The sequence below is a fragment of the Nicotiana tabacum genome, chromosome 20 (assembly GCF_000715075.1).
Source record: "Nicotiana tabacum cultivar K326 chromosome 20, ASM71507v2, whole genome shotgun sequence".
NCBI lineage: Eukaryota > Viridiplantae > Streptophyta > Magnoliopsida > Solanales > Solanaceae > Nicotiana > Nicotiana tabacum.
Window position 1 is genome coordinate 56,890,181 of NC_134099.1, and position 26,096 is coordinate 56,916,276.

Genomic DNA, 26,096 nt, shown 5'->3' on the forward strand with positions numbered 1-26,096 from the left:
TCGCTTCCTGGAAGAACTCATTGTACCTGTCATACAACGAAACGCCTATTAGTGAGTGCGCAAAATATGTGACTATGGATGGTTACTCAGACTTCACCATAACCATGTCACAATAGCTCCTTATATCTCCATTGGGGCAATTTCCCAAACACCTTGTGAGCAGGGCACTATCCAAACACATATAGCCCTCATGGGTACATCAAAGCTCCTCCCCAATCAAGTATACTACCACACCACACACCCCACACTTGTGTCATTCAATCACCCACCAACAAACACCGTTCCAAATATTAATTACACAGCCCCTTCACCAAACATTCTCATAAACGAAATTAAAATAGAAAAACAAAAAGAAACTACAAAAAATCTACCAACAATTACAACACCATATCAACATAAAACTACATAAACTACAATACAATACAACACAATACCAAAGAAAAGAGAGGGAATAGGTGAGGAACATACCGTAGTTGAAGAATGGGTGAGAGGAATGGAGGTGGGGGATGTTAGTATGAGGGCAGAAGAAGAAGAAGAAGAGATTATTTGGGTGGTTAGGGTTTAGAGAGAGGGAGAGATTGAAAATTTGGGGGAGGAGATCAGGTATTTTGGGTTTAAGAGGGGGGTTTTGGGTTTTGAAATTAAAAGAGGAAGAAAAGAGAAAAGAAAAACGCAAAAAAAAAAATTAAAATACCTGGTACGCACCGTGGTCAGCCGCGGTGGGTTTAAAATCTTGAGGCAGAAAGTTTACGCCTCGCCGCAGTTTACCGCGGTCCACCACGGTCGCGGTGAGATGAAAAATTCGAGGCAGAATGTTTACCTTCCACCGTGGTTTACCGCGGTTCACCGCGGTCATGGTGCTGACGCTTTTTTTTAACACACTAACAACAACACTCGTGGGTTTCCTCCCACGCAGCACCTGATTTAACGTCGCGGTACGATGCAAGCATTTGATCATCACTCCTTATTCGCGTACTGGGGCTCTTCCAAAGTGATTACTACTCTATCCCTTTTTTCTTCAGCCATTCCAAGGTAATGTTTCAACCTTTGCCCATTTACTGTGAACCTATTTGTCCTATCTTCTGATACAATCTCTACAGCTCCACTTAGGAACAATTGCACCACTCTGAAGGGTCCTGACCATCGGGACTTTAACTTACCTGGGAACAATCTCAATCTCGATTTGTATAACAACACTAGATCTTCGGGTTTGAAGTTTCGATCCAAGATGTGCTTATCATGCATTAATTTCATCCTTTCTTTGTATAATTTAGCACTCTTAAAGGCCTGGAACCTGAATTCCTCGAGTTCATGTAACCCAGTGATTCTGTTAGTCCCTGTTGTCTCCATGTCTAAGTTTAACTGCCGCAATGCCCAAAGTGCTTTATGCTCTAGCTCAACTGGGAGGTGGCATGACTTGCCAAACACCAACTTGTACGGTGACATATCAATTGGGGTTTTGAAGGCTGTGCGGTACGCCCATAATGCATCATCCAATTTCTTTGCCCAGTCAGTCCTTGTTGCATTCACTGTTTTTGTGAGGACACTTTTAATCTCCCTGTTGGACACTTCAACTTGCCCGCTCGATTGTGGGTGGTACGAGGTGGTCACTTTACGATGAACTCCATATTTTTCCAACAGTCCTGCGAATGCTCTATTGCAGAAATGGGTTCCGCCATCACTGAGTATAGCTCTTGGGGTACCAAAACGTGTGAAAATGTTCTTCTTTAGAAAGCCTAGTACCCCTTTAGCATCATTGGTCGGAAGAGCCACTGCTTCGACCCACTTGGAGACATAGTCAACTGCTACCAATATGTACTTGTTACCATACGAGCTGACGAATGGCCCCATGAAGTCAATCCCCCACATGTCAAAAATCTCCACCTCTTGAATTGTGGTCATTGGCATCTCGTGTCTACGAGATATGTTGCCAGTTCTTTGGCATTCATCGCAGCTTTTAACCCAAGCATGGGCATCCTTGAACAGAGTAGGCCAGTACAAGCCTGACTCCAACACCTTAGCTGCTGTCCGAATTCCTCCAAAGTGTCCACCATATGGTGAAGCATGGCAAGCCTGCAAAACAGAATGTTGATCTTTCTCGGGGATACACCGCCGGATCATGTTATCTACACATATTTTAAACAATAGAGGTTCATCCCAATAATAATACCGACAATCACGAAAGAACTTTTTCTTTTGTATTGAGGAGAGTTCATAAGGTACAATACCACTTGCTAAATAATTAGCAATATCAGCATACCATGGTGCCTCCTCCATTGTCATTGCCAGTAACTGTTCATCCGGGAATGTCTCTGTTATATCCTCAACCTCTACCTTCTTTTCAGCTCCTTCCAACCTTGAGAGGTGGTCAGCTACTTGGTTCTCTGTCCCTTTTCGGTCACGTATTTCCAGATCGAATTCTTGTAAAAGAAGAACCCAGCGAATCAAGCGTGGCTTTGACTCCTTCTTTTCTATCAGGTACCTAATTGTTGTATGGTCAGTGTAAACAATAACTTTCGAGCCAATCAAGTATGACCTGAATTTGTCGAATGCAAAAACAACAGCCAACATTTCCTTTTCCGTCACGGTGTAATTGAGTTGTGCACCGCTTAGCGTTCTGCTTGCATAGTAAATCAGGTGCATCAGTTTATCCTTTCGCTGCCCCAAGACTGCTTCTATGGCATAGTCACTTGCGTCGCACATGAGCTCAAATGGTTGCTCCTAGTTGGGTGCAACAATGATGGGTGCAGTCACCAATCGCTTCTTCAGCTCCTCAAATGCCAACCTGCAATCATTAGAAAACACAAAGGGGTGATCCTTTTCAAGGAGTTTGCATAATGGGTTAGCAATTTTGGAGAAATCTTTTATGAATCGCCTGTAGAACCCGGCGTGCCCAAGGAAACTTCTCACCACCTTGACTGAAGTGGGCGGTGGTGAATTTTCAATCACGTCAACCTTAGCATGATCGACCTCAATTCCTTTACTGGACACTCGATACCCCAGTACTATCCCTTCCTGTACCATAAAATGGCACTTCTCCCAGTTCAACACTAAATTTGTCTCCACACATCTTTTGAGCACTCTTCTTAAGTTGTGAAGACAGTCCTCGAATGAATCTCCCACCACGGAGAAATCATCCATAAAGACCTCCATAATATCCTCCACCATGTCTGTGAAAATGGCTAACATGCACCGTTGAAATGTCGCCGGTGCATTACAAAGCCCAAAAGGCATTCTCCGAAAGGTGAAGATGCCATAAGGACAAGTGAAGGATGTTTTCTCTCTATCTTCGGGGGCTATTGATATTTGATTGTACCCCGAATATCCATCCAAGAAACAGAAGTGCGATCGCCCGGCCAGCCTGTCCAACATTTGGTCAATGAAAGGCAAGGGGAAGTGGTCCTTCCGGGTGGCTGTGTTCAATTTTCGGTAATCCATGCAAATCCGTCATCCCGTTACTGTACGAGTTGAGATCAACTCATTGTTCTTATTTTGCACAACAGTCATTCCCCCTTTTTCGGCACACATTGGACAGGACTGACCCAATTGCTATCAGAGATGGGGAAGATGATTCTCGCATCTAACCATTTGATCACTTCCTTCTTTACTACCTCTTTCGGGTTCAGCCTTCGTTGATGTTCTCTAGAAGGTTTGTGCCCTTCTTCCAAGAGAATCTTGTGCATACAGAAGGCTGGGCTGATACCCTTTATGTCTGCCATGGTCCAGCCAATGGCAGTCTTACTTTTTTGCAGTACCTGCAAGAGCTGTTCTACCTGCACATCTAGCAAACCGGATGATATAATAACAAGCAAAGTAGAATCAGGGCCTAAGAAAATGTACCTGAGGTGAGCTGGGAGCGGCTTCAGCTCCAGCTTGGGTGGTTCCTCTACTGATGGCTTTGCTGGAGGTGTAGCCCTTTTTCTAACTCAAGGGACTCGAACTGAGGTTCCCTTTTCCAGAATCCTTGGCCTTCAAGTGCCATGACCCACTCAGCTAACCCTTTACCATCCATCTCTTCTAAATTTGTCAGACATGCCTCCAATGGATCTTTAGCAGTCAGGGTCACATCATCTTCTTGCAGGATCACATCCACTGCCTCCACTAGAGAGCAATTAGCATATTCACTGGGTCTCCTCATAGATTGCTGAACATTGAATATGACTTCTTCATCGTTTAGTCTCATTTTTAATTCCCTAGTCTCACAATCGATCAGTGCTCTCCCAGTGGCCAAAAATGACCTACCTAAAATGATAGGTATCTCTTCATCTACCTGACAGTCCAAAATAACAAAGTCTACAGGGAACACGAACTTCCCCACTTGCACCAACACATCATCAAGAATCCCAGTAGGCCTTTTTACCATGCGGTCAGCCAGCTGCAGCAGCATCGAAGTTGGTCTAGCTCTGTCAATGCCCAGTTTGGTGTATACAGCCAGAAGCATCAAATTTATGCTGGCTCCCAAATCACATAATGCCTTTGCAAAGGCATAACTCCCAATTTTGCATGGAACAGTGAAGCTACCTGGGTCTGACATCTTTTGAGCCATCGGTTTGGTCACTACTGCACTGCAGGTCTGCGTCAGAGTCACTGTGGATAGGTCCTGAAAATCAAACTTCCATAACATTAGGTCTTTCATCATCTTCGCATAACCTGGCATCTCCCTCAAGGCATCCATCAAAGGAATATTCATTTGGCACAGCATCTCCATGAATTTCTTGTATTGATCTTCTTTCTTTTGTTTTACCAGTCTCTGAGGGAATGGTGCAGGTATCACCCTTTGTGCACTATTTGCTGGCTTCTGTTTGTTGGGGTTCTGTGGCACAAGAGGCACCACCTGCTCTACAGCTTGTTCATTTACCTTAGCCTTACCCTTTTCATCTTGACCCTATTCAACCACCACTTCAGTCAGATTTGATGGTTCATCTACCTCTAGTGGAATTGGAGTGACTGGCATAGTCTTTTTGCTGGCTTGTGCAACCTCCTACTCTTTGTCTAAATCTCTCCTATTCCATAGACTTACTGCCATCAACTGATTCGGGTTTTGCTCCTTGGGGTTAATATTTGTGTCCGGTGGCAATGTTCCCTGGAGGCGGTTGTTTAAAGCCATAGACAACTGCCCCAACTGAGTTTCAATGTTCTTTATAGCTGAATCATGTACTGCCAACTTTTCTTGCATCTTACCATTTGTCCCAATGAGTTGCTGGAGCATCCCCTTGATCTCTACGATGTTGTTATCCTGCTGCTAAGGAGGTGGCTGATATGTCAACTGTTGTTGGTTCTGCTGTGGGTAGCCCTGTTGTCTCTGGTGGTATGGCACCATTTGGCCTTGAACTTGCATGCCCCCAGGCTGAGGCATGTTAGGTCTGTATTGCTGATTTGGTGCCGGTCTCCACTGCTGTCCTCCTTATCTCTGACCCCTAAAGTTGTTAACGTAATTCATATATTCCCCTGCCCCTTGATTTTCACCTTCTCCGCTCCATGAACACACATAAGACTAATTAACACAAGGTGTACACAGTCCTCCATTTGTCGTGTCAACAATATGCACCTGTTTGGTACCCATCTCATCTATCTTCTTTGTCAAAATACTCATTTGAGTCATGAGTGTGGCCATGTTCTCTGCATGCGAATTATTTAGGTCAAGAGGAACTGAATGCATTATGGGTGCCAGTATTGTACCTCTAGTCATCCACCCCGAATTCTGGGACATCTTGTCAAGAAGGACTTTGCACTCGGTGAATGTCTTACTCAAAAATGCACCTCCAGCTGAAGCATCTACATTGGCCTTTAGATTGTCAGCTAACCCCATGTAGAATCTCTGGCCAAGCATCTGGTCTGGAATGCCATGGTGAGGACACTTCACCAGCATCCCTTTAAATCTTTCCCAAGTTTCTTGCAAGGTCTCAGTCGATTGCTGCTTGTACTGCAATATTTCATCAATCTCCCTTGTAGTCTTGTTGGGCGGGTAGAACTTATTCAGGAACTGCTTTACTAATTCCTCCCAGGTGGCAATGGAATTGACTGGGAGCGAATTTAGCCAAGTCTGAGCTTCCCCAGTCACAGAGAACGGGAACAGTAATAGCTTGATAGCTTCTGGGATCACATTTGGCTGCCTTTGAGTCACACAAATTGATAGAATGTTTTTCAAATGTTGCTGAAGGTCTTCAATGTGTGACCCGGAGAGCAATCCTTTATTCTATAGCAAATGCAACATGTTGTTGGTGATCTGGAATGTCTCCACTTGAATTGCGGGCACAGCTATGGCAGTTGCCAGGTTGTCAGCTATGGGTTGAGCCCAATCATAAAGTGCAGCTTCTGGCACAAGAGGTGCCACCACTCTGACATTTGGGTCAGCTGGCTCACCTTGATGTTTCCGTTGATGTTCTCTGCGTCACCCATGTCAATTTCAAGCTGGTGTGATTGTTATGATTATTGGATCCTCTTGTTGGCACGGTTCAATGCCCTGAATGTTTTCTCGGGGTCTGAAAGTCCTTCAAGCAGTTCTCCAGTCCTCAAAGAATTTCTAAGCATACACCTGAATTCCACAAGAGTTCAAACGTTAGAATTTCAATGAAAATTGTTTAACACCTTTGGAAATTGATTTGAACTAATAATTTTAAAACTACTTCTAAGTTGTAATAAATAACACCGTTAGCTCCCCGGTAACGGCGCCAAAATTTGATAACGCCCAACTATGCCCTATAAAAAGGACTAAGCGGTCGCTATAAATATAATCCGATTTTAAGTCCGGAATCGAATCCTCAGGGAACTAACTTATCTATTACACTCTACGACAATGTTATTATCAACTCAATAAATCTCTAGATGCAAGATTTTTTATCAATAAAAATTGGGTTTTTTTGTTTAACTACTTCAACTACTATTAAAAATAACGGTGAGCTAAAACAAAGATAATTCAATGGTAAGAAGGTCTAGGGAAGTGATATCCCCAATTGCTAGTTTAGATCTTGACTCTTCCGCTATAATCTCACCGTAATACTCTATGAGGATTAAGAGTTATGGGTTATCGTAATTATCTCTCCACTAATTTACTAGAGCATTCTCTCGAACTACTCTAGCTGACAGTAGTTATGCAACTCTAAATTATCCCACCAAAGTTTTGTTATCTCTAAACCCACTTTTAAGTTCAAGTAATGAATCTCTTCAATTACCCAAAAATGGTGTTGTTCAACAACTATCTAACCTAATATTCTTTGTCAAGCAATATAAGGTAATTAGACACGATTAATTAATGGCCCATTCAATTAATCACCATACAAAACGTAGTTGAACAATCATATCATAAATCCGGCTCGATTATAACAACTTGAGTCAAAACTTCAACCAACAATTGGTTCCATCAACCCTAGATAAGTATTTAGCTACTCATAACAAAATAAGAGAAAACTACTAAATTGTTCATAATGTAAAATTGCAAGAATTAAAAGGAGATAGAAAAACTCTAATGTTTGGTTGATCTTCTCACTCTTGTTCTTGCCTTTAAAAGTAGTCTAAAATCAGCCTAGCTTCATCTTGGGCGAGTTTCTAAAGCATATAAGGGTTTTACAAAAGTTTTCCCGATTTTACACTTTGGTCCTCAAACTTTCCAGCAGCGTGAACAGTGCACCGCGGTCGCGACCAACCGCGGTCGACCGCGGTGAATGCTGACCTTTCTGCCTCACGTTGTTAATCTACCGCGATTCACCGCGATCGCGGTGGCCTTCTTGCCCAGGCCATTTATGCTTCTTTGTATTCGGGTACTTCTCGAGTGGGCGTTTTTCTTCACGTAATCGCCTCCAAAATACTCCATGTTGCTTCCTCTCATATAATATTCCCTGTTAAACAAAAGAACACTATTTAGAGCATTTTGTTGGCAATTTATCTATAAAACAACAACAAAGTATGGTCATATTAAGGTGTAAATATCAACTATATAGCCTACTATCACTTCACAAAGGCAGAAGCAAGGATGAAGAATTATGGTGATGGAAGAAGAAAAGATAGAAATTTACTGTAGGGGATTGGGTGTTCTTGAAATTACAGCCTTATCGGCAAACCTCTGTAGCAGTGAGAAAAAATTTGAAGAAAGATTTAAATCTCTCAGCTCGTTATTTCGGTCCTTATAAAGTAATCAAAAAGATTAGTTCAGTTGCCTACGAACTCCAATTGCCATTGGGATCGAAGACACACCTTGTTTTCCACGTTTCGCAATTAAAAAAATTTGGGGGGAAGACTTTTTGCCACATAAGATCCGTCTTACTGCACTAATGATGGCCGGATTCTGACTGAGCCATTGAAGATCTTAGAAAGGAGGATGGTCAAAAAGAAGAACAAGGCAATGGTAGAAGTGTTGGTGTAATGGAAAAATTTCGCTCTTGAAGAAGCTACATGACAGGAATATGGTTTTCTGAAGAGTCAATTTACTAATTTTGAACCTTGAATTACAGCAAGGTTCCTTATGGAGGATGGAGTGTAGCAGTTATCGCTGATGAGCAGCCATATCAATGAGCTATTAATTAAGTCCATCTTATTTAGTTATTTCTATTCTAGTCCCGTAGTATTTACTTTTTCAATTAAGTCCTCTTAGGTTCTAGGAGCAGGACATGTATCATTTTGTTAATTGGTTTGTTACACAAAATCAGTTGTCCCTTTCTTATTTTGTTAGGCATATATTGCCAGTCCTTGCATTCAGCAAGGTATCCAGATATGACAAAATCGACATTTTAATTCTTTTTCGTTCTTTTATTGTTTCATTGTCTTTCTCTTTATTTTTCATAGTAGCTGATTGCTACATTAACCAAGTTTAAATAAATCTTTAGGAATACACAATTTTTTTGTTGTGTAAAATAATTTACATGATTTATGCAGATCATTGTAAGCTCGATAAATTGCACAGTTTTCTTACTAAGTCGGCGACCACTGAGAAAGCAAGTAACAACAATTCGTTTATTTTAAAATCATCTTTGATTAACTCGTTTATCAAGTCGCATCGCACAAAAAAAATCTCAGCGCCTACACAGTTGAAACAAACTTGTTTGAAAGTTAAATTAGTTTATATTCCAAAATAAAGAGTCTCGCATGAAGTAATTTTATGGAGACAGTAACTAGGAACAAGCAACATAGGCTCTGATGTCAATGTTAAAATAAATTACGGGCGAGAACAATAAATTGTGTACCTTTTAATGCACCAAAAGTCGTGGTACTTGCCACCAAAAGAGTTGCCCAAGTCGAACTTCGATCACTAGGAAACAATGTTTAATTCACAAACTAAATGTCTTTCATTTTATGTTTTTCGAATAACAAGAGAATTTTCTCTCTTTTCTAAAGTAGCTAAAGGAAAAAGTTGAGAAGAGAAGAAAGCGATCAATTCTTTTTAATCAAATTTGATCTTCCTTTAATAGAAATTACTGTGAGCACGTGATTTTTACCCCGTACGAATTACTCCCAAAGAATTCAAAATAAAATAATTTTTATTTTTGTATGCAATTTTTTGAATTTTCATGATATTTTCTGTTATTGTTTGCATTTCTTTGTGCATGTTTATTTGTAAAATTAATGAAAAATACAAAAAAAAAATATTATAGTTAATTTTAGGATTTACTTTGACATTTTGGAATTAATTAATAAATATATGAAAATTTTAAAAAATATGTATTTTGCATTTTTAAAGTTTAAGTTAAATTGTGTGATTTTCTTAGGTATTTTGCGTTGAACTCTTATAAGAACTTGAATTGAAACTGTGTTGATCAATTGTTTGGACTACACTTCCGTTAAAAAGCTTGGGACACAATAATATTAGTTAATAAACACTAAATTAGTGGGATTGTAAAAAGGGAAAGACAACTAGTAGTGAAGACAACACTTGCTGATTTTAAGGGTTAAAGATAGTATAGTTAATTGTCTACTAAGACTTAAAATTAGGAGAAAAGAGATTTGAAAGCTTATAAGACACAGAGAACCCTACCCTCTCGTAGAGAGGATCTTCTGGAAGCAGTCATCCATGGCTTTTTGTTGAACTAAATAACAGACCCACCCCCTTCGCGTGGTCTTCTCCAAACGACCCCTTTCCCCACTGTTCTTCTTCTTTAACGCAAAACGCAACAGAACCCTAGGCACGCTCGAACCCAGCAACCTTACTTCAGTCGCGACACACAAAACACAGTCACACACACAGCCATATACAGAGAGAAGATGGGCTGCTCACAAAAAAAAAAATCTCTCAGTCCCTTGGAGTCGCTGCTGCTGCGTCGCCATAATCTATAATGGGGTGACCAGCGACGACCTTTCTCCTCCTTCAGTTCTCACTGTTATCGTCGTTCGCCGGCGACCAGCTACGTCCGCAACGACTTCATCCCTTGCTTTTCTTTACTCTATTACGTTGCTGAACACTCTGGCGACAGAGCTGACCGGATTGTACATTTTTTGCGGCAACCTCCATTAACACCGATGGAGTTTCATTTGAGTTGAGCTTTGCCGTTTTGAGGTTTGGTCGATAGCTCGTTATGTTTATTCATCAGTTGGATTAATTTGAGAGATTCAATACATAATGAAATTCCAAAGTTCTTTATTCTTCATGTAAGGTCAGTTTCTATTTCTATTGTCTTTGACAAATGGTATTGCCTCGGTCGGTCAAATTTTTTGTTGCTATTTGATTTTGCATCTCCTTGTTTAGTTGACGGAGAGTATTTTATTGTCTTTGGCCTTTTGATTGTTGAATGAGTATATGCTTTGCTTGTGAAGTTAAAACTCAAAGTTTAAAACAAAAAGGGATATGTGAACTATTAGCCAAAATTAAAAGTTTTGTTAATTGTTTAAGCGTGTCCGTTTATCTTTAAGCGTTAACTGTTCACGTACTTCTTGTAATTGTCAAACGACCTCTATCTCTATAACACTATAATGCTAGTAAATGTTGTTAGACATTAGATACTACATAGATGTGACGTATTCCATTTCACTTTATTTTGTATTTCATGACTATATAGATTCACTAGTGACTAGTAGTAGGTATCTTTGACATTTGAGTAGCATAATTATGGGTTCCAAAATTAAGACCGAAGTATGCGTTCGTGCAATTTCGACCAAACTTTTTTAATAATAAAAGTGTTGCTAATAGGCCGTTAAATTAATTTTAGTTCATATAGTTCGAGGTGTTCCATTAGCTGAATTTCCCATGGCCATCGCAAATTTGAAAGCGCGTAGTTGTTTTAGGCGCGTTATTTTAATAATGTACCTTCCTAAATTCGGGTGCGCATTTATGTGACCCAAATCCAAATCTCAACGATATTAAAATATGTCAGAATCACGGGTGCATTTATGTGACGTGGTTCGAGACGTGTTTTAATAACGTTGCAATCTTCTTAAAAATGAATAAAAGCGGTTAAAGTTGAAATAGAACCATAGGCTAAAATGTGTTTAAAATCAGATATTAAGCTGAATATAACAGTTGAGCGACCGTGCTAGAACCACGGAACTCGAGAATGCCTAACACCTTCTCCCGGGTTAACATAATTCCTTACCCGAATTTCTGGTTTGCGGACTGTTAAACAGAGTCAATATTTTCCTCGATTCGAGATTCAACCGGTGACTTGGGACACCATGAATCTCCCAAGTGGCGACTCTGAATTTCTTAATATAAATCCCGTGTTTCGATTGTCCTTTAATTGGAAAAACTCCCTTATACCCTTACTAGGGTGTAAGTGAAAAAGGAGGTGAGACAATTACCCTACGATTTCTTTTTAACTTCTCTTCAGGGAAGTTATCTTTTAACTCATTATTGTCTCCCTTAATGGGTTAGCCCATATGGGCGACCCAAAAATAACTACCAAGATGGAATAACTCAACAAATATGGATTTCTAGAACAATTAGATAGAATTCCATATACTTTCTTGTTACGGATTTTTTTCTAAAGGGAAGACTTGTTAAAAAATAATTTTATATTTTACTAGTTTTATTTTCTATCACTAGTATTAAAATTTATTATAAAAAGTACTTTCTAAGCTCTTAATCTGCCTGTCTTAATTCTCGCTCGTCACACTCAGTCACTCGGCACTATACGATACCTGCTGCAGCGTGTAGCCCGATCCACATATAGCCATAAGGCCCATTGCGGAGCGCAATCCGATCCGCATATATATAGCCACAAGGCTTATTGCGGCGTGTACCTCGATCCACATATATATAGCCATAAGGCTTGTTGCGGCATGAAACCCTATCCACACACACACACACACACACATATAGTACCATTTTTTTTAGTTAATAAATTTTTCACTAATTCGCATCTATATCTATATCTATATATATATTAAAGCAAGAAAGTTACCATATATAATTAACATTATGGTTAAGCCAAGTGGCAAGCTAATAAATGCCAATAGTATATGGTAACTTTATTCTATATTTGACTATGTTAGACACACACAAATATATATATATATATATATATATATATATATATATATATATATATATATATGTATGTATATATATCACGGAATTTGAATTAAAAGATAATTTTGAATTTATAGATAAAGTTCTAAAATTCGAATTTAAATTAAAAATAAATTTATCTTTTTTTATCATGTTATCATACTTAATTCGGTTAATGATCATATGCAATCATATTAGGAATTTTTGTTAATTTTTTCTAATTATTTAAATACTACTTCGCCTCTAGAAAAAAAAAACTACTCCATATAACTATAAAACTCTTTCACATTTAAAATCCTATAAGTATAGTTCTTTGAAACACTGTAGCTAGATTTGAATAAAACGAAATTCTTTTAAAATAAATGTAATATATAGGGTACACGTCTATGTTTATCTAAATAACAAAAAAGAGTTTACAAAACCAAATAAAAGTCTACTTACATATATAATAAAGTAAACATACATGCTGGGGAAAGAAACATCATAAAATCAGTCAATATTAAAAAAAATTATTTCTTTCTTCTTGAAGAATATTTGTTTGAAGAGTCAATTTGCATAAATGGACATCAAATAAATAACAAAACTTTGGCTATACAATTGCTATTATTAATTTGAATTTAGCACATTCAAGGAATTGAAGGGTATAAGTTGAAACCCCTTCATTTAGCTATAGTCAGGCCAATATTGCAAGGTATAATATTTTTTTCGTTGAAGAATAATTAGTTTTGAATCATTAGATTATGTGAAAGTTTTTTTTTCAAACTCAACAAGAGATAAATTGGTTTCTAATTTGATAGTTTCTATAGCAACTTTTAAGTGTTACAAAGAGTATATATATATATAATTGGTATGACGTGAAATATTTTTTTTAAAATGTAAATAAATTATTTTGAAAAAACTCTTTACTTTTTTTAATTCAAATATAATAAAAAGATGAAGATATTTTTGAATATTAGTAGAAAGTTTTAAAATTATTATAATAGAAGCTATATCATGGATAAACTAAAAAAATCGAAATCTTATGGAATATTTACATAATATCCGGCCATATTTATTGTTTACTTTTTATAGCTAATATAAATAGATGATATATCGACAAGACACGATTATACACATATTATATATTAATTATATATAAATTACACATCATTCAATTTTTTAATTTAAATGGTTGGGTGAGCACTTATGTAGGCTGAATAGATAAAGCCAAAAGAAAAATATGAAATAATTTCAACCAAAGAATAAATTTATAATTAAAGTTCATATATAGATATTTTTTATTAAAACTCATCCTTTTATAGTGAAATAAATTAATTTTTTGTAACAAAAGAAATAATGACATAAAAAATAAGATAAAAGAAAATAAATATTTAAAAAATATTATAAAGATCTAAAAACAAGAAATAAAAGATGACAACAAATTTCTTCTTGTGTTTCATCTTTGTTGAGTATAAAAAATTTGAAAGTTAATCTCATCGATTTCAAATATATTTTTTTCAACTCAAATACATAGATTATAAGATAAGTATATCTTCGAATATTTTTTTTAATTTATGTTATGTGTCATTTTTAAAAAATCACTATTACTAACAAATTGATATGATATTCGAATTTGAATTGGAATGCAACTTGAGTAGTTTGCATTGAGGTTAAGCCAAGTATGGTGTCGAAAAATAAACTATTTGACAATTTTAAGACAATATAATATTTTATAATAATAATCAACTAATTTAACATTTAATAATTCAAAGAACAAAATTTTGTATATATAGGGTATTTAAAATTCAAATTCTGGGGCTAGAGATATTCATAAACTTAAAGTGGAGTCATACTGAAATAAATCCGGATAAAGAATCATTTATATTTTTAGATAGCCGATTAAAGTGAATTTTAAATTAGGGATAATATCGTCACTTGCATCATTATAAAGACAATTATTATAATAATATATATAAAGTTTTAGAAATTGAAATTCAAAATAGAAATATTTTTAAAAGATAAAATCATACCAAATAAGAGTTCAAGTCTTAGTATAAGAGTCACGTCGTAATCAAAGAATCGTTTATATCGTGTCAACCTTTGTGCTTTGCCATAAATATGAGTTATTATTTCACTTTATGGCTATTTTTAGGTTCCAATGACACTTATGAGAATAATGCAAAAATAAAATTATCACTACGAGATTTGAGAAAATGTTAGTTTTTTTTCATGTAGTGTTTCTTAATTAATATATGACGTTTATCTATAATTATTTAGAAGGTTTAAATGTTAAGGTTATTTACATATAATTAAAATAACTCAGATATTTAACATGGTTAATGTCAAATATTAAAATGGAGTAAAAAATTCACTAGCTAAAGAATTTTTTATATTTTTAGATAGACAACTAAAATGAATTTTGAATTAAGAATAATATTTTCAATTACATTATTATAAATATAATTATTATTGAAAAATAATATTTTAGAAACTGAAATTTTAAGAAAGAAATATTTTTTAAGAGATATCAACACACCAAATAAGAGTTCAAGTAGTAGTAAAAGAGTTAAATCTTATCCAAAGAGTCATTCAGTGTCTCAACATTTGATTGTTTTGCCATAAATATGAGTTATTATTTTGCTTCTCACTATTTTTAGGATCCAATGACATCGGCAAGAATAGTATCCAAAAAGAAAAATAAAAAAAATGGTTAATTTTTTTCATGTAGTTAATATCCAATGATTATCTATATTTACTGAAAAAGTGTAAATTTTAAGATTGTTTACCTACAATTCAAATAACTTAAATAATATTTGACATGATTAGTTTCCGCGCATTACTAGTTACCTTAAAATTAAGGTATTGTATAATTATCAGATCATGTAATACATAACCAAGTAATTACCCATATCTTTCCACATATCCTTAAAAAAAAAAAAACACACACACAAACACACAAGTTGGTGGGGCCCAACAAAAGGGCGACAACGCAATTCCCCAATCCCGAGAGGACTATAATTGTCATTTCGGAAACCAACTTGGTTTACCCTAACCCCGTAAAGGCGCTCCACTATAAAAAATCACGACGCAGCCACTTTGGGAACCCTCTTTGGCCTCTCTGTTTTCTCCTCCTCTTGTGCGTTTTTGTTGAGCAAGTTCTTCAGAGGGAGAAACAGAGAAAAATTTTCTACGATAATGTTGGTTTATCAGGATCTTCTCTCCGGTACTTTTCTATCCTTCCTTTTTTTTTTAAATTTTTTTTTATTTGGGATGTAAATTGCTCGATGTTTTTAGCATGGGCTGTTTAAATCCTTGCTTGTGTGATGATTCTGTAGTTCGTTTTGGATCGTTGTTGCTATGTGCTGGATTCCTTACAAATAGTTATTGGTGAAAAGTCCTGTTCTTGTATGGATCTTCTTTTCTGACTAGTTGGATTAGCTCTGTATATTTCGGCAACCGTGTTTTTTTATTAATGCGGCTTGGAAGAGGATCTGCTTTTGTATTATGTTAGGAAGGTCATACTCCCGATCCAATTTTTGTATTTATCTCGACGTGTTAAGGTTTAACATAATAATTTTAATTCGCTAAACTATTCAATTTTGGAACTTCGATATTGTTGATGTGATGATGGCCTCTGCCGTATTAGTTTACTCAATCATTATTAGATTAGTTTTTCTATATTATTATAATGTATTATATATAACACCAAACTTTTCAAAAACTGTCATTTTATAAACGGATGGAGGGAGTGTCATTTAGAACTGTTGTAATGCATGTTTTAATTTAAGTCACCCACTGCCCCGTGAATTCGGTCTGATACAGTAATTAATCCTCCTATATGGTGTTTGCGCCTTCAAAGTCCAATTGCTCGTGTAGAATTGTAGTACTCCTTTGTAGATGAATCTGATATTTCTTTATGACATCAACCAGTCATTTTATTTTTTTTGGTGCTTGAGACAGTTTTTCCTATGGATCTGCAGCTATTTCTTCCCTGTTCCCTTCACTATGAACAGTTTCTTCTTTTATAATTTTTGGATTTATTGAAGATCTCTAACATTTGTTCTTTGAGTCCTTTTTGGTGTCCCCTGTTTATTGTGGGATGTAGTGTTGCTAAATAAATGCTCCAATATTGCAGGGGATGAGCTCCTTTCGGATTCATTTCCCTACACTGAACTTGAGAATGGAGTGCTTTGGGAAGTACAAGGGAAGGTAGGATTTTTTAACTTCATTTGCCACCACACATTTTGTCTCTTAACACGTATATATTTTTACAAACTGTCTATTGTATAAGAAAGGTTGTGATGTCTTTTTTTCTTCTTTTTTTGCATTTCAGTGGGTTGTTCAGGGAGCTGTTGATGTGAACATCGGGGCGAATCCATCTGCTGAAGGTGCAGATGAAGACGAAGGTGTTGATGATCAAGCCATCAAGGTTGTTGATATTGTTGACACTTTCAGGCTTCAGGAGCAGCCTTCTTTTGACAAGAAGCAGTTTGTTGCCTACATGAAGAAATATATCAAGAGCCTTACACCCAAGTTAGGCGCAGAGCAGGAAGAAGTTTTTAAGAACAACATTCAAGGAGCAACCAAGTACCTTTTGTCAAAGCTCAGTGACCTTCAATTCTTTGTTGGTGAGAGCATGGCTGATGATACTGGAATGGTGTTTGCCTACTACAAGGATGGCGCCACTGATCCGACCTTTTTGTACCTTGCACATGGACTCAAGGAGGTCAAGTGTTAAAAAGAGTAGGTGCTTGACCGGTTATGTGTTCTCGGTTTTGATGTATTTTTAACCATTAAATCAGTTGTCTGAAGTTAAATTTTGTACTGCAAACTTATATAGCAGCTTCTATATTTGTGTGCTTTCTATGGATTGATTGAAGAATCAACACATATACCTAAGATGGTAGCAAATTTCTTTTTGATTTGTTGCTTTAGTGACTGTTGGACATTCTTGTTGTTATGTACTAGCAATTTTGCATTATTCCGAGGTCTTGAAATTGTTTTTGTCCTAAAAGAATTTCAACGATAATATGTATGAAGTGTAAAATTATGAACCAAGACTTTTAGCTGTGGCTCAAGTTCCATTTACTTGAGGTTGCAGTCAATTGGTAAAGTTTCCGATTATATTATTCCTTATTTAGTCTTAGGTACTATTACAAATGGTAAGAGGGTGCAAAAGCAGGTTTGTGTGATGGTTTATTTCCAAATGTACCGAAGACACTCTCCTTCCAAATTGGGTGCAAAAGATAGTTCCCTTCGTACCTTGAGCACCTGAACATCCTCGTCTAAGTGTAAATAATAGAAATCCGAATTTTCACGAAGACAAACACTAAACTCAGGCACTAAGCATTAAAAATAGTAGCCACATTTAAAAAGGTGAAAGTAGTAGAAATGAGGATGTTAAAGTAAATGTGCGGAATGGATAACATCAGGAATGACGGTATTCGGGAGAAGGTGCACGTGGCCCCCATTGATGACAAGATGCGAGAAATGAGGCTTAGATGGTTCAGGCATATGTTCAGCGGAAAAGCCCAAATGCTCCGGTAAGGAGGTGTGAGCGGCTAACTGTGGAGGGCACGCGAATAGGTAGAAGGAAGCTTAAGAAATATTGGGGAGAAGTGATAAGACAGGATATGGCGAGACTTCAGATTTCCGAGGATATGACACTTGATAGGAAGATGTGGAGGTCGAGTATTAGGGTTGTAGGTTAGCAGATAGACGAGTCTTGCTTTACTTCGTACCTTTGTGAGACAAGTCTAATAGGGTTTTTGTGTAAGATAGCTAGTGGCAATGTTGTGTCTTACTATTTCACTTTTCAATGCAGGACATACTTGCTAGCTAACGCTTTTGGTTTGCATCTTTCTTCTGGATTTCATGTTGTTCCTATTTTTCCTATGATTTCTGTGGTGATACTAATATTGTCTCCTTTTGTCTTTTTGTTTTCTTGAGCTAAGGGTCTTTCCAAACAGCCTCTCTACTCCTTCGGGGTAAGGGTAAGGTCTGCGTACACACTACCCTCCACAGACCCCATTAGTGAAATTTTACTGCGTTGTCGTTGTTTGTATTTGAAACTTCACGTGGCTTGTACGAGTTGTGATGGTCTAGCAGGTTGTGGCACCTCGCCCGTCATGCTAAATGTCACTATTTTCCAGCATAGGGAAGGTAAAACTGATGTTTAGGTTGATCAAAAGGCTGGGACTGAGATTTTTTTTTGTTGCCCCATCTGCCTCTTATATGCAAGTGGGAGAACTTTTTGATTCATAATTTAATTCTTGAATGTTTCCTAGACATTTTTGGAATTTCCGTGAAGTAGGAAATCTGCAATATCTGAGGTATTCATGATAAATTAAAGCAGATCAATTCTCATGTTCTATAATTTGCCATTGAACTGCTGTTTCTCAGTTTTAAAAAAAAGTGACCAACTTCTGCTTGTTTGGAGCTATTGTCCACTCACTGCTTAGGTCCCTGCAACAAGTTTTTGCTATCAGAAAAAGTTGCCTGGATTAGAGCATAATAATCTTGCAACTTTTTAAGCAAAATTTTCTGCAAAATGAAGAGGTTCCTTCAGAAAAAAGAGGCACTCTTTTTGTATAATTTTACTGCGAATAAATTCGAAGGACTTCTTGGACTTTCTTTCAATTTGCCATCAAAAGCTATGTTGCTCGGACTTTTCAAAAATATGGTCGGATATGTGTCGGATCCTCCAAAAGTAATGTAGTTTTGAAGGATCCGACACGGGTGTGGCTACATTTTGGAGAGTCCGCGCAACATAACTTTCAGTATATGAAGAAACGTATCTATTATCTTATGTTATAGACTAGTTTAGTGTACGTGCGTTGCACGTGTGCCTCGCGTCAAGTAAATATATGTGCAAGAATAATGTGTTTAACTACATATGCTTCATCACGATTTTGTATTTTTTTTCTTATCAGTTTAGCATTGATATATTTGTGATTTCCATATATACTAACCTTGTATTATATTTTCAATTGTTGTAATTTCAAAGGATAAATGTTTAGAATTTTTTTTTGGAGAATTACAGTTTTTGAATAAGATAAATGAATCTAGTCATCTAAAAAAATTTAGGATTATTATCACCATTTCAATCCTATTTTATTCCCTTCTTTTGATTCTTCTGCTTATTCTCGTCTCAAAAAAAATTATACAATCAAAATTGGCATGAGAACAATATAAGAAAATATCAGATATATGAATAAAGTTACATATGAACATGCAAAATACTAAGTAGAATGAAGTTTAAATCAATAATTAAAGCGTGCATCATAAATTATATCACCATGCCAATAGAAAATTTATAATAATTTTGAAATAAATGGCACATTAAAAACAATATAAAAGATTAAAAGAATTTATTCCTATGCGCTTTGCCCGTGTACTACATATTAAGAAATTTATAACTTTAAAAAAAATTATATAAATATTATTAAATTTTGTATACCTAACGTGCATTGTTAAGTGTCATTTAGAAAGTATTTTTAGAATTGGATGTTGATTAAAGAGTATAATAATAATTGTAAATATTAAAATAATTTATATCTAATTATATAATTTATTATAAAGTTTTATATTTTGGTACATAAATTCTATAGTATGAATCTTTGATTAAAGGCTAATGACACACTATTTTATACCTAGATAATTAAACATAAATTTCACAAATATTTTTCTCTATTCTTTATTTTTTTACTAAGATAATTAAATTATATGAACTAATTGATTTAATTTTATTATCGATTATATATCTGTAATTAAGAATAAAAAAAGCGAAGGATAGCCGATTGACACTATCTAATTTATTAGCAAAAAACACTATCTAATTTAGTTATAGCTTCCTACTAATTACTTTTTTTCACTTTCATTTTTTATTTAAAGATAATTAAATTATATAAAATTAATTGATTATAATTTTATACAACGAATAATTCAAACTTAAAACAAGTAATAGTTATGTTTTTAATTATTCTCTTTGAATTTTTTTTATTTTTGGTATTAATTTTCTTTTATAAAATTACTATATCACATGATTATAATAAGGAAAGGATCTAATGCGCAAGATTTAGTTGAAATATTAAATAAATTTCCGTAAAAGATGTATATGTTACATTAGTTTTTTATTATATTTCTTAAAGTAGCTTGAAATTGGTATTCGTAATTTGCAAGGTATTGCGATTCAAAAGAATTTTGAGACTAAATCCAACACTATATAATTTTTGTGGTATTTTATTTAATCTAACTTAATTGTGCTTTTTGTTTGGTTTTATAATTATATAAATCTGATTTTTCCCTTTTTATCTAGTTTCAATTTGTAAAATAAATGTCAATATATGAATGAATAGACTTATCAGATAGTTCAATATATTCTAATTTGGGCCGAAGTGCTAGTATTTTACCCATGAATCAATCATTTAAATTCTCGACAAATAATATCAATCACACATATTATCTAGTTGAATGTAAATAAACTTGAATTTTAAAATATAGCTCAAAAAATGCTCTAGTTTTACCACTATATTAATGAGGTAAAATTTCCATGTAAACTTTACATTTTTATGTCGACAGCTCATGTTTGGAAAGATTTGTATTAGTTATAATTGTAATTGCTTTAAAGTCCTAAATATTTGGACTTCTTATATAGTAGTATTTTAAATAAGGAAGAATTTAATATACAAAATTTTAGGTGATTATAAGATCCTAAATATATTAGGTAAATAATCAAATGACTATTTTATCCAATATGAATTCTATTTTAAAAGGGTAAAAAAGTCAAACGATATTACGCTAAGGGCCTTCGTGCTTTTAATATAGTATAGAATAGATATATATATATGGACATGACATAACCAGATATAACATTGGACAACAGCTTTACAAGCAGCTAAGAAATTATGGCCCATGACAGAACCGGATATAACAGGAATATCGTTTGAAATACATAACATAGTTCATCCAGCAAAGGACCTAAATATATCCATGCAGCCAAAAGCATTAGATGATCCCAAAAATATAAGTCAGACAGATCAATTCGAGACAGTATATGTATCACCATTCTGCCTCTGAATCTGAAGTCATCATGAACATCTACACTGTCCTTCAATTAGTTGTCAACTAGCAAAAGCTTTAATTAGTAGTCAACTAGCAAATGCTTACTACCAAACTGTCACAATTTTTGCGGGGCTATACAACCTGAATTTTCAATCCCATCCACTAGCAGCAACAGGCGCATTATCAAAACTGTAAGTGTATGAAGCAGCAGGAAAGGAGTCCATTTCAGAAGGACCATAACAACCCGCAGCATAAGGAGCACCGTAGGTGAAAGCACTAGCGGACACAGCATAATTAGTAGCATCTTCTGTATCAACAAACTGGCTAGAGTAGTTTCCATTACCACTATGGAAGGAAGCACTCCTGTAATCATAGCCCCCGAACTTACTTCCAACATAGCGACTTGTTCTAGCACCATCACTGCTGTAACATGTTTCAGCATATTCACTCAGCCAATTAGGAATTTCTTGATTTGCCCCCTGCATCAATTCAACAAGATCCTTTGCCAAAGGTACATTCTTGTCATTGAAAAATGCAGTTGCCAGTCCAGATTTACCAGCACGACCTGTTCGTCCAATTCTGTGTACATAGTCATCTATGTTCCTTGGCAAGTCAAAATTTATGACATGAGCAACATTTGGAACATCCAGACCGCGAGCAGCTACATCAGTTGCAACTAAAACTGGAGTTTGTCCACTTTTAAATGATTTTAGTGCTCGTTCTCTCTCCTTCAACATCATGTGAGAAGAGCATTAAAAATTTTCATACCATCAACAGACGTAATCAGTTTAATGCACAAGTTACCAAGTAACAGAACCAAGATTGTATAATTAAGTAGAAATTTGCCTATTAGCATATCTTTTATTCACAATCCCCATTTTTTCTATAAAAAAAACATGAAATTATCTTATTTAGATCAGCTTAACCAACTTTACGTGAACCTGAATCATCATACTGCAGTGTAACATGTTTAGATATCACAGATGAACACGCATATAACTACAGATCCTACATCTGAGAATAGAATCTTAAATTATGACAACATAATGCAGCAAAAGTATGAACCATCCAGGTTTATCAACATTGACACCATAAGTAGTAGTCAATTAGCAAACAGAGTTACTAAAAAGTTGGAGTAAGAGCCCGTTTGGATTGACTTAAAAAAAGTAGCTTTTAAGCAAAAATAGCTTTTAAGCCAAAAAGCAGTAAGTTGGGATTGCCCAACTTATTGCTTTTGGCTTATTTTAAGCAGTTTTAAACTTATTTTAAGTACTTTTTGACTTTGACAAACACTGAAAAAAGCTAAAAAGAGCTTAAAAGCTGATTTGACCAGCTTAAAAGCCAATCCAAACACCCTCTAAATCAGCAATAGATAAAACGAGTAGGGGCATAACAAGACTTAAAACTTTAAAATACATGCAGTAGGCAGAATGAGCATGGGCTTGAGCAGACTCATACTATTGAAGTGCATGAGCAAGCATTTGTTGAAAGCGGAGAGAAGGAAGAGAGACTAACAAACTGCATTTTATCACCATGAATGGCAATAGACGGGATACCACTCCTGACCAACCAACGTTCTAATGTATCTGCTCCTCTTTTGGTCTCCACAAATATTAGAGTCAAAGCCAGCTGCAACAATGATATAGAGATTTGATCATTTTGCTTATGGTCATGTTCAGAAGCAGCTTAATCTTAATACAATCAATACCCTAAACATATACGACTTCTCACCTTCGCAACTATTTGATTTGAATGTTGAGCATGAAGAAGATTTAGTAAATGATCCTTCTTGTCCGTATCAGGAACAAACTCAACTTTTTGAACTATTAGATCAGTGCTGGACCCAACTTTTCCAGCAGCCAAGAAGATGTAGTTTGAAAGAAAATCCGATGCAAGCCTCTGTATGAGTAAAATTGAAAGGTGCAACAGTCACATATTAGTTATTACCTGAGCCAAGTGCTTTAGCTTGTAAAGAAGAGTAACAAACTCAAACCATTCAAGATCATCACACAACTTTGCCAACAAAACCATCATATCATAATATTTGATGATTGGCTCATTGATGACAGTGATGTAACAAATATCTAAAAGAAACTAAATAGATTTGTCTGGGGAAAAAACACCACATGCAATCATGCAGGCACCACTCAGTAAATATGTAACAACAGTTTAACTAGGCAATGAGCTAACCTGTATCTCAGTTGGAAATGTTGCACTAAAAAGCATTGTCTGCCTTCTACCAGGTGGGGGCATCTTCATTTTCTGAACAATCTTGCGAACTTGGGGCTCAAAGCCCATATCAAGCATCCGATCAGCTTCATCTAAGGCCAAATATTTCACTGCTTGTAAGGAAACTCTGGATTTCTCTATCATGTCCACCAAGCGCCCAGGTGTGGCAACTAAAATGTCTACACCCTTTTCCAGATTGCGTAACTGCAGAAGCAAAGTTATTAGAATCAAGGACTGAGATGCAAAGAACATAGGGCTTTAAACTGATCGTGCATGCTTTAGCCTAGATGATAAAGAATGAAATATGCTAAACCTTCTTTTGTTAAGTACTTAAGGATACTAAGTAAGAAAGAATGCATCCAGGAAATAAAGCATAGCCAGTTGAAGCAAAGATTGCAGGAAATGGTGAAAGAATTAAGGTGAGGTTCAATGAGCATACCATTGTAAAACTGGTCCATACTAAAAGCCAAAGATGCAAACAAAATATCCTATTATTTTTTTAGGATGGTGAGTAAACATGAAGGCGTCTAGAAAATACAGGGTGACATAATCAAATTAATTTGCATAGAAACTAAATAAGATACTCTCCCCTAGCAAGCAGTAAGACGAAAATAAGAGGAACAAGAGAAAATATTACTCCATCCATCTCAAAAAGAATGAATGATAAGGGACAAACCTCCATCTCAATTCCAACATTAGTTGATTTATTTTCTTAACATAATTAGAAACTATCACCTACACCTTTTTTATGATTACAAATATTTAAAAATTGTATGAAAAAATTGTTGTGAAAGAAAAGATTGTGCAGCTCATGAAATCAATAGTGTTATACGAAAGGAGACAAGGGGATCATAAAGAGCAATTACTCAGCCAAAGGAGGATGCAGGCAGCAACTCATGCCTGCCACCAGACAAGCACACAGCCTTTTATAATCATTTTAACACAACTGATGGAGATCTTGACTACAGCATTGCAACAAGTTTTTAGCTATGCATTAGGGTACAAACATATTCTCCAGACCACCATACCATTTTCTATGATCTCGACTCTAGCAACAACTGAAGACACAAATTACACCCAAAAAGGGGGAAACAGAAAAACAACAAACAGTAAGGCAAAGCAACAAAAAAAAAAAAAAAACCTGAGGTGTTATGGGTGCTCCTCCATATACAACCACAACCTTCAATCCTGTCAAGTAAGAGAACTTCTTCACCTCTTCATGTATCTACACAAAATATACCCATAAAAATAATTATGAAAAAAGAACATAGTAAGAGTTAAAAGTAGCCATAAAAGTCACACTTGCCCTTGTATAAATGAAAAAGAGAATGGAGCATGAAAGAGGGAGGGAACCTGACAAGACAACTCTCTAGTAGGAGAGAGTATGAGAGCAAGAGGAAAAGCGCAACCTCCCCTTCCCCTAGTACTAATACTAGTAGTAGTCCTTTTGTCCTTCAAAATCCAACTGATAATGGGAAAGCAAAACGCAGCCGTTTTCCCTGAACCAGTCTGAGCACAAGCCATAATGTCTCTCCCCGCCATTCCGACTGGTATTGCGTATCGCTGAATCGGCGTTGGCTTCACATACTTGCACCTTCTTATGTTATCATACAAGTCACCAATTTCCGAAAAAGACGACAGTGGCTCCGGAATATCAGCCCCACTAACCTCCACTGGAACATCATCATATGCATTTATGTTCAGTTGTTCAACATTTGAACGTGGAGGAAGGGATGGGTTCCGCAGGTGAGGAGGGAGGTAAGTGGGTCGAGTAGAACGACTGGAGCAAGTTGGCTCGGTATAAGAACCATTCCATGGCATACTCATTTTGGAAAACAACCCTAAAGGACAAAAGCTGGTGAGAAAGAAAGCTAAGGTTTAAAGGTTTTGATAGACCATTACTGTTATAGTATTATGTATCTCTTTTGGGGATCATTGTGCGCGCGCGTGATGATTGGAGGAGAAGAGAACCAATTAGGTGTGATTTCCAATATAAGAGAGAGAGGGAGTGGAAGACTGGGAAACAGAGGGGCAGTGTATACCATTTTGGTAATTTCTTCACCCTTCAAGCGCGTACAATGCACATCAACATTAGAGACCAACGTATCTTTCCTGATATAAAAACTGATTTTTACTGATGACGATAGGATAAAATTTATGTTAATTCTGGAGTATCTCCGAGTAATTCACCACTACGTAGAGTAACGGACCCAAGCGGCTTCATTAAACACGACACCAATAATAAGAACGATATCAGATATAACAAGCGAGATTTGCTCCACTATATTTTTTCTTTTTTATTCATTACAACAAATGAAGTCATTATTTTTAAGTTGACGTTTTTAGCTTTACCTGTTGAGCAAGTTTTTTTAATAAAAGTACTACAAATTCTATT

The 26,096-nt window shown here is 35.9% G+C and overlaps 2 protein-coding genes across 2 annotated transcripts; one reads left to right on the top strand and one right to left on the bottom strand.

The window, feature by feature from the left end:
* Positions 1–15,496: 15,496 nt before the first annotated feature.
* NTTCTP (translationally-controlled tumor protein) lies at positions 15,497–17,390 on the top strand. The gene is made up of 3 exons (NM_001329593.1): positions 15,497–15,632; positions 16,545–16,618; positions 16,743–17,390. Exons 1-3 carry the CDS (start codon positions 15,605–15,607, stop codon positions 17,145–17,147), a joined length of 507 nt encoding a protein of 168 aa, NP_001316522.1. The 5' UTR covers positions 15,497–15,604; the 3' UTR covers positions 17,148–17,390.
* Positions 17,391–21,277: 3,887 nt separating this feature from the next.
* Positions 21,278–25,721, bottom strand: LOC107778374 (DEAD-box ATP-dependent RNA helicase 52-like). The gene is made up of 6 exons (XM_016598622.2): positions 25,055–25,721; positions 24,843–24,926; positions 23,663–23,905; positions 23,204–23,371; positions 22,988–23,101; positions 21,278–22,200 (listed from the first exon to the last, which is right to left on the bottom strand). The coding sequence occupies exons 1-6, from the start codon at positions 25,526–25,528 to the stop codon at positions 21,622–21,624; spliced, it is 1,662 nt and encodes a 553-aa protein (XP_016454108.1). The 5' UTR covers positions 25,529–25,721; the 3' UTR covers positions 21,278–21,621.
* Positions 25,722–26,096: the final 375 nt, after the last annotated feature.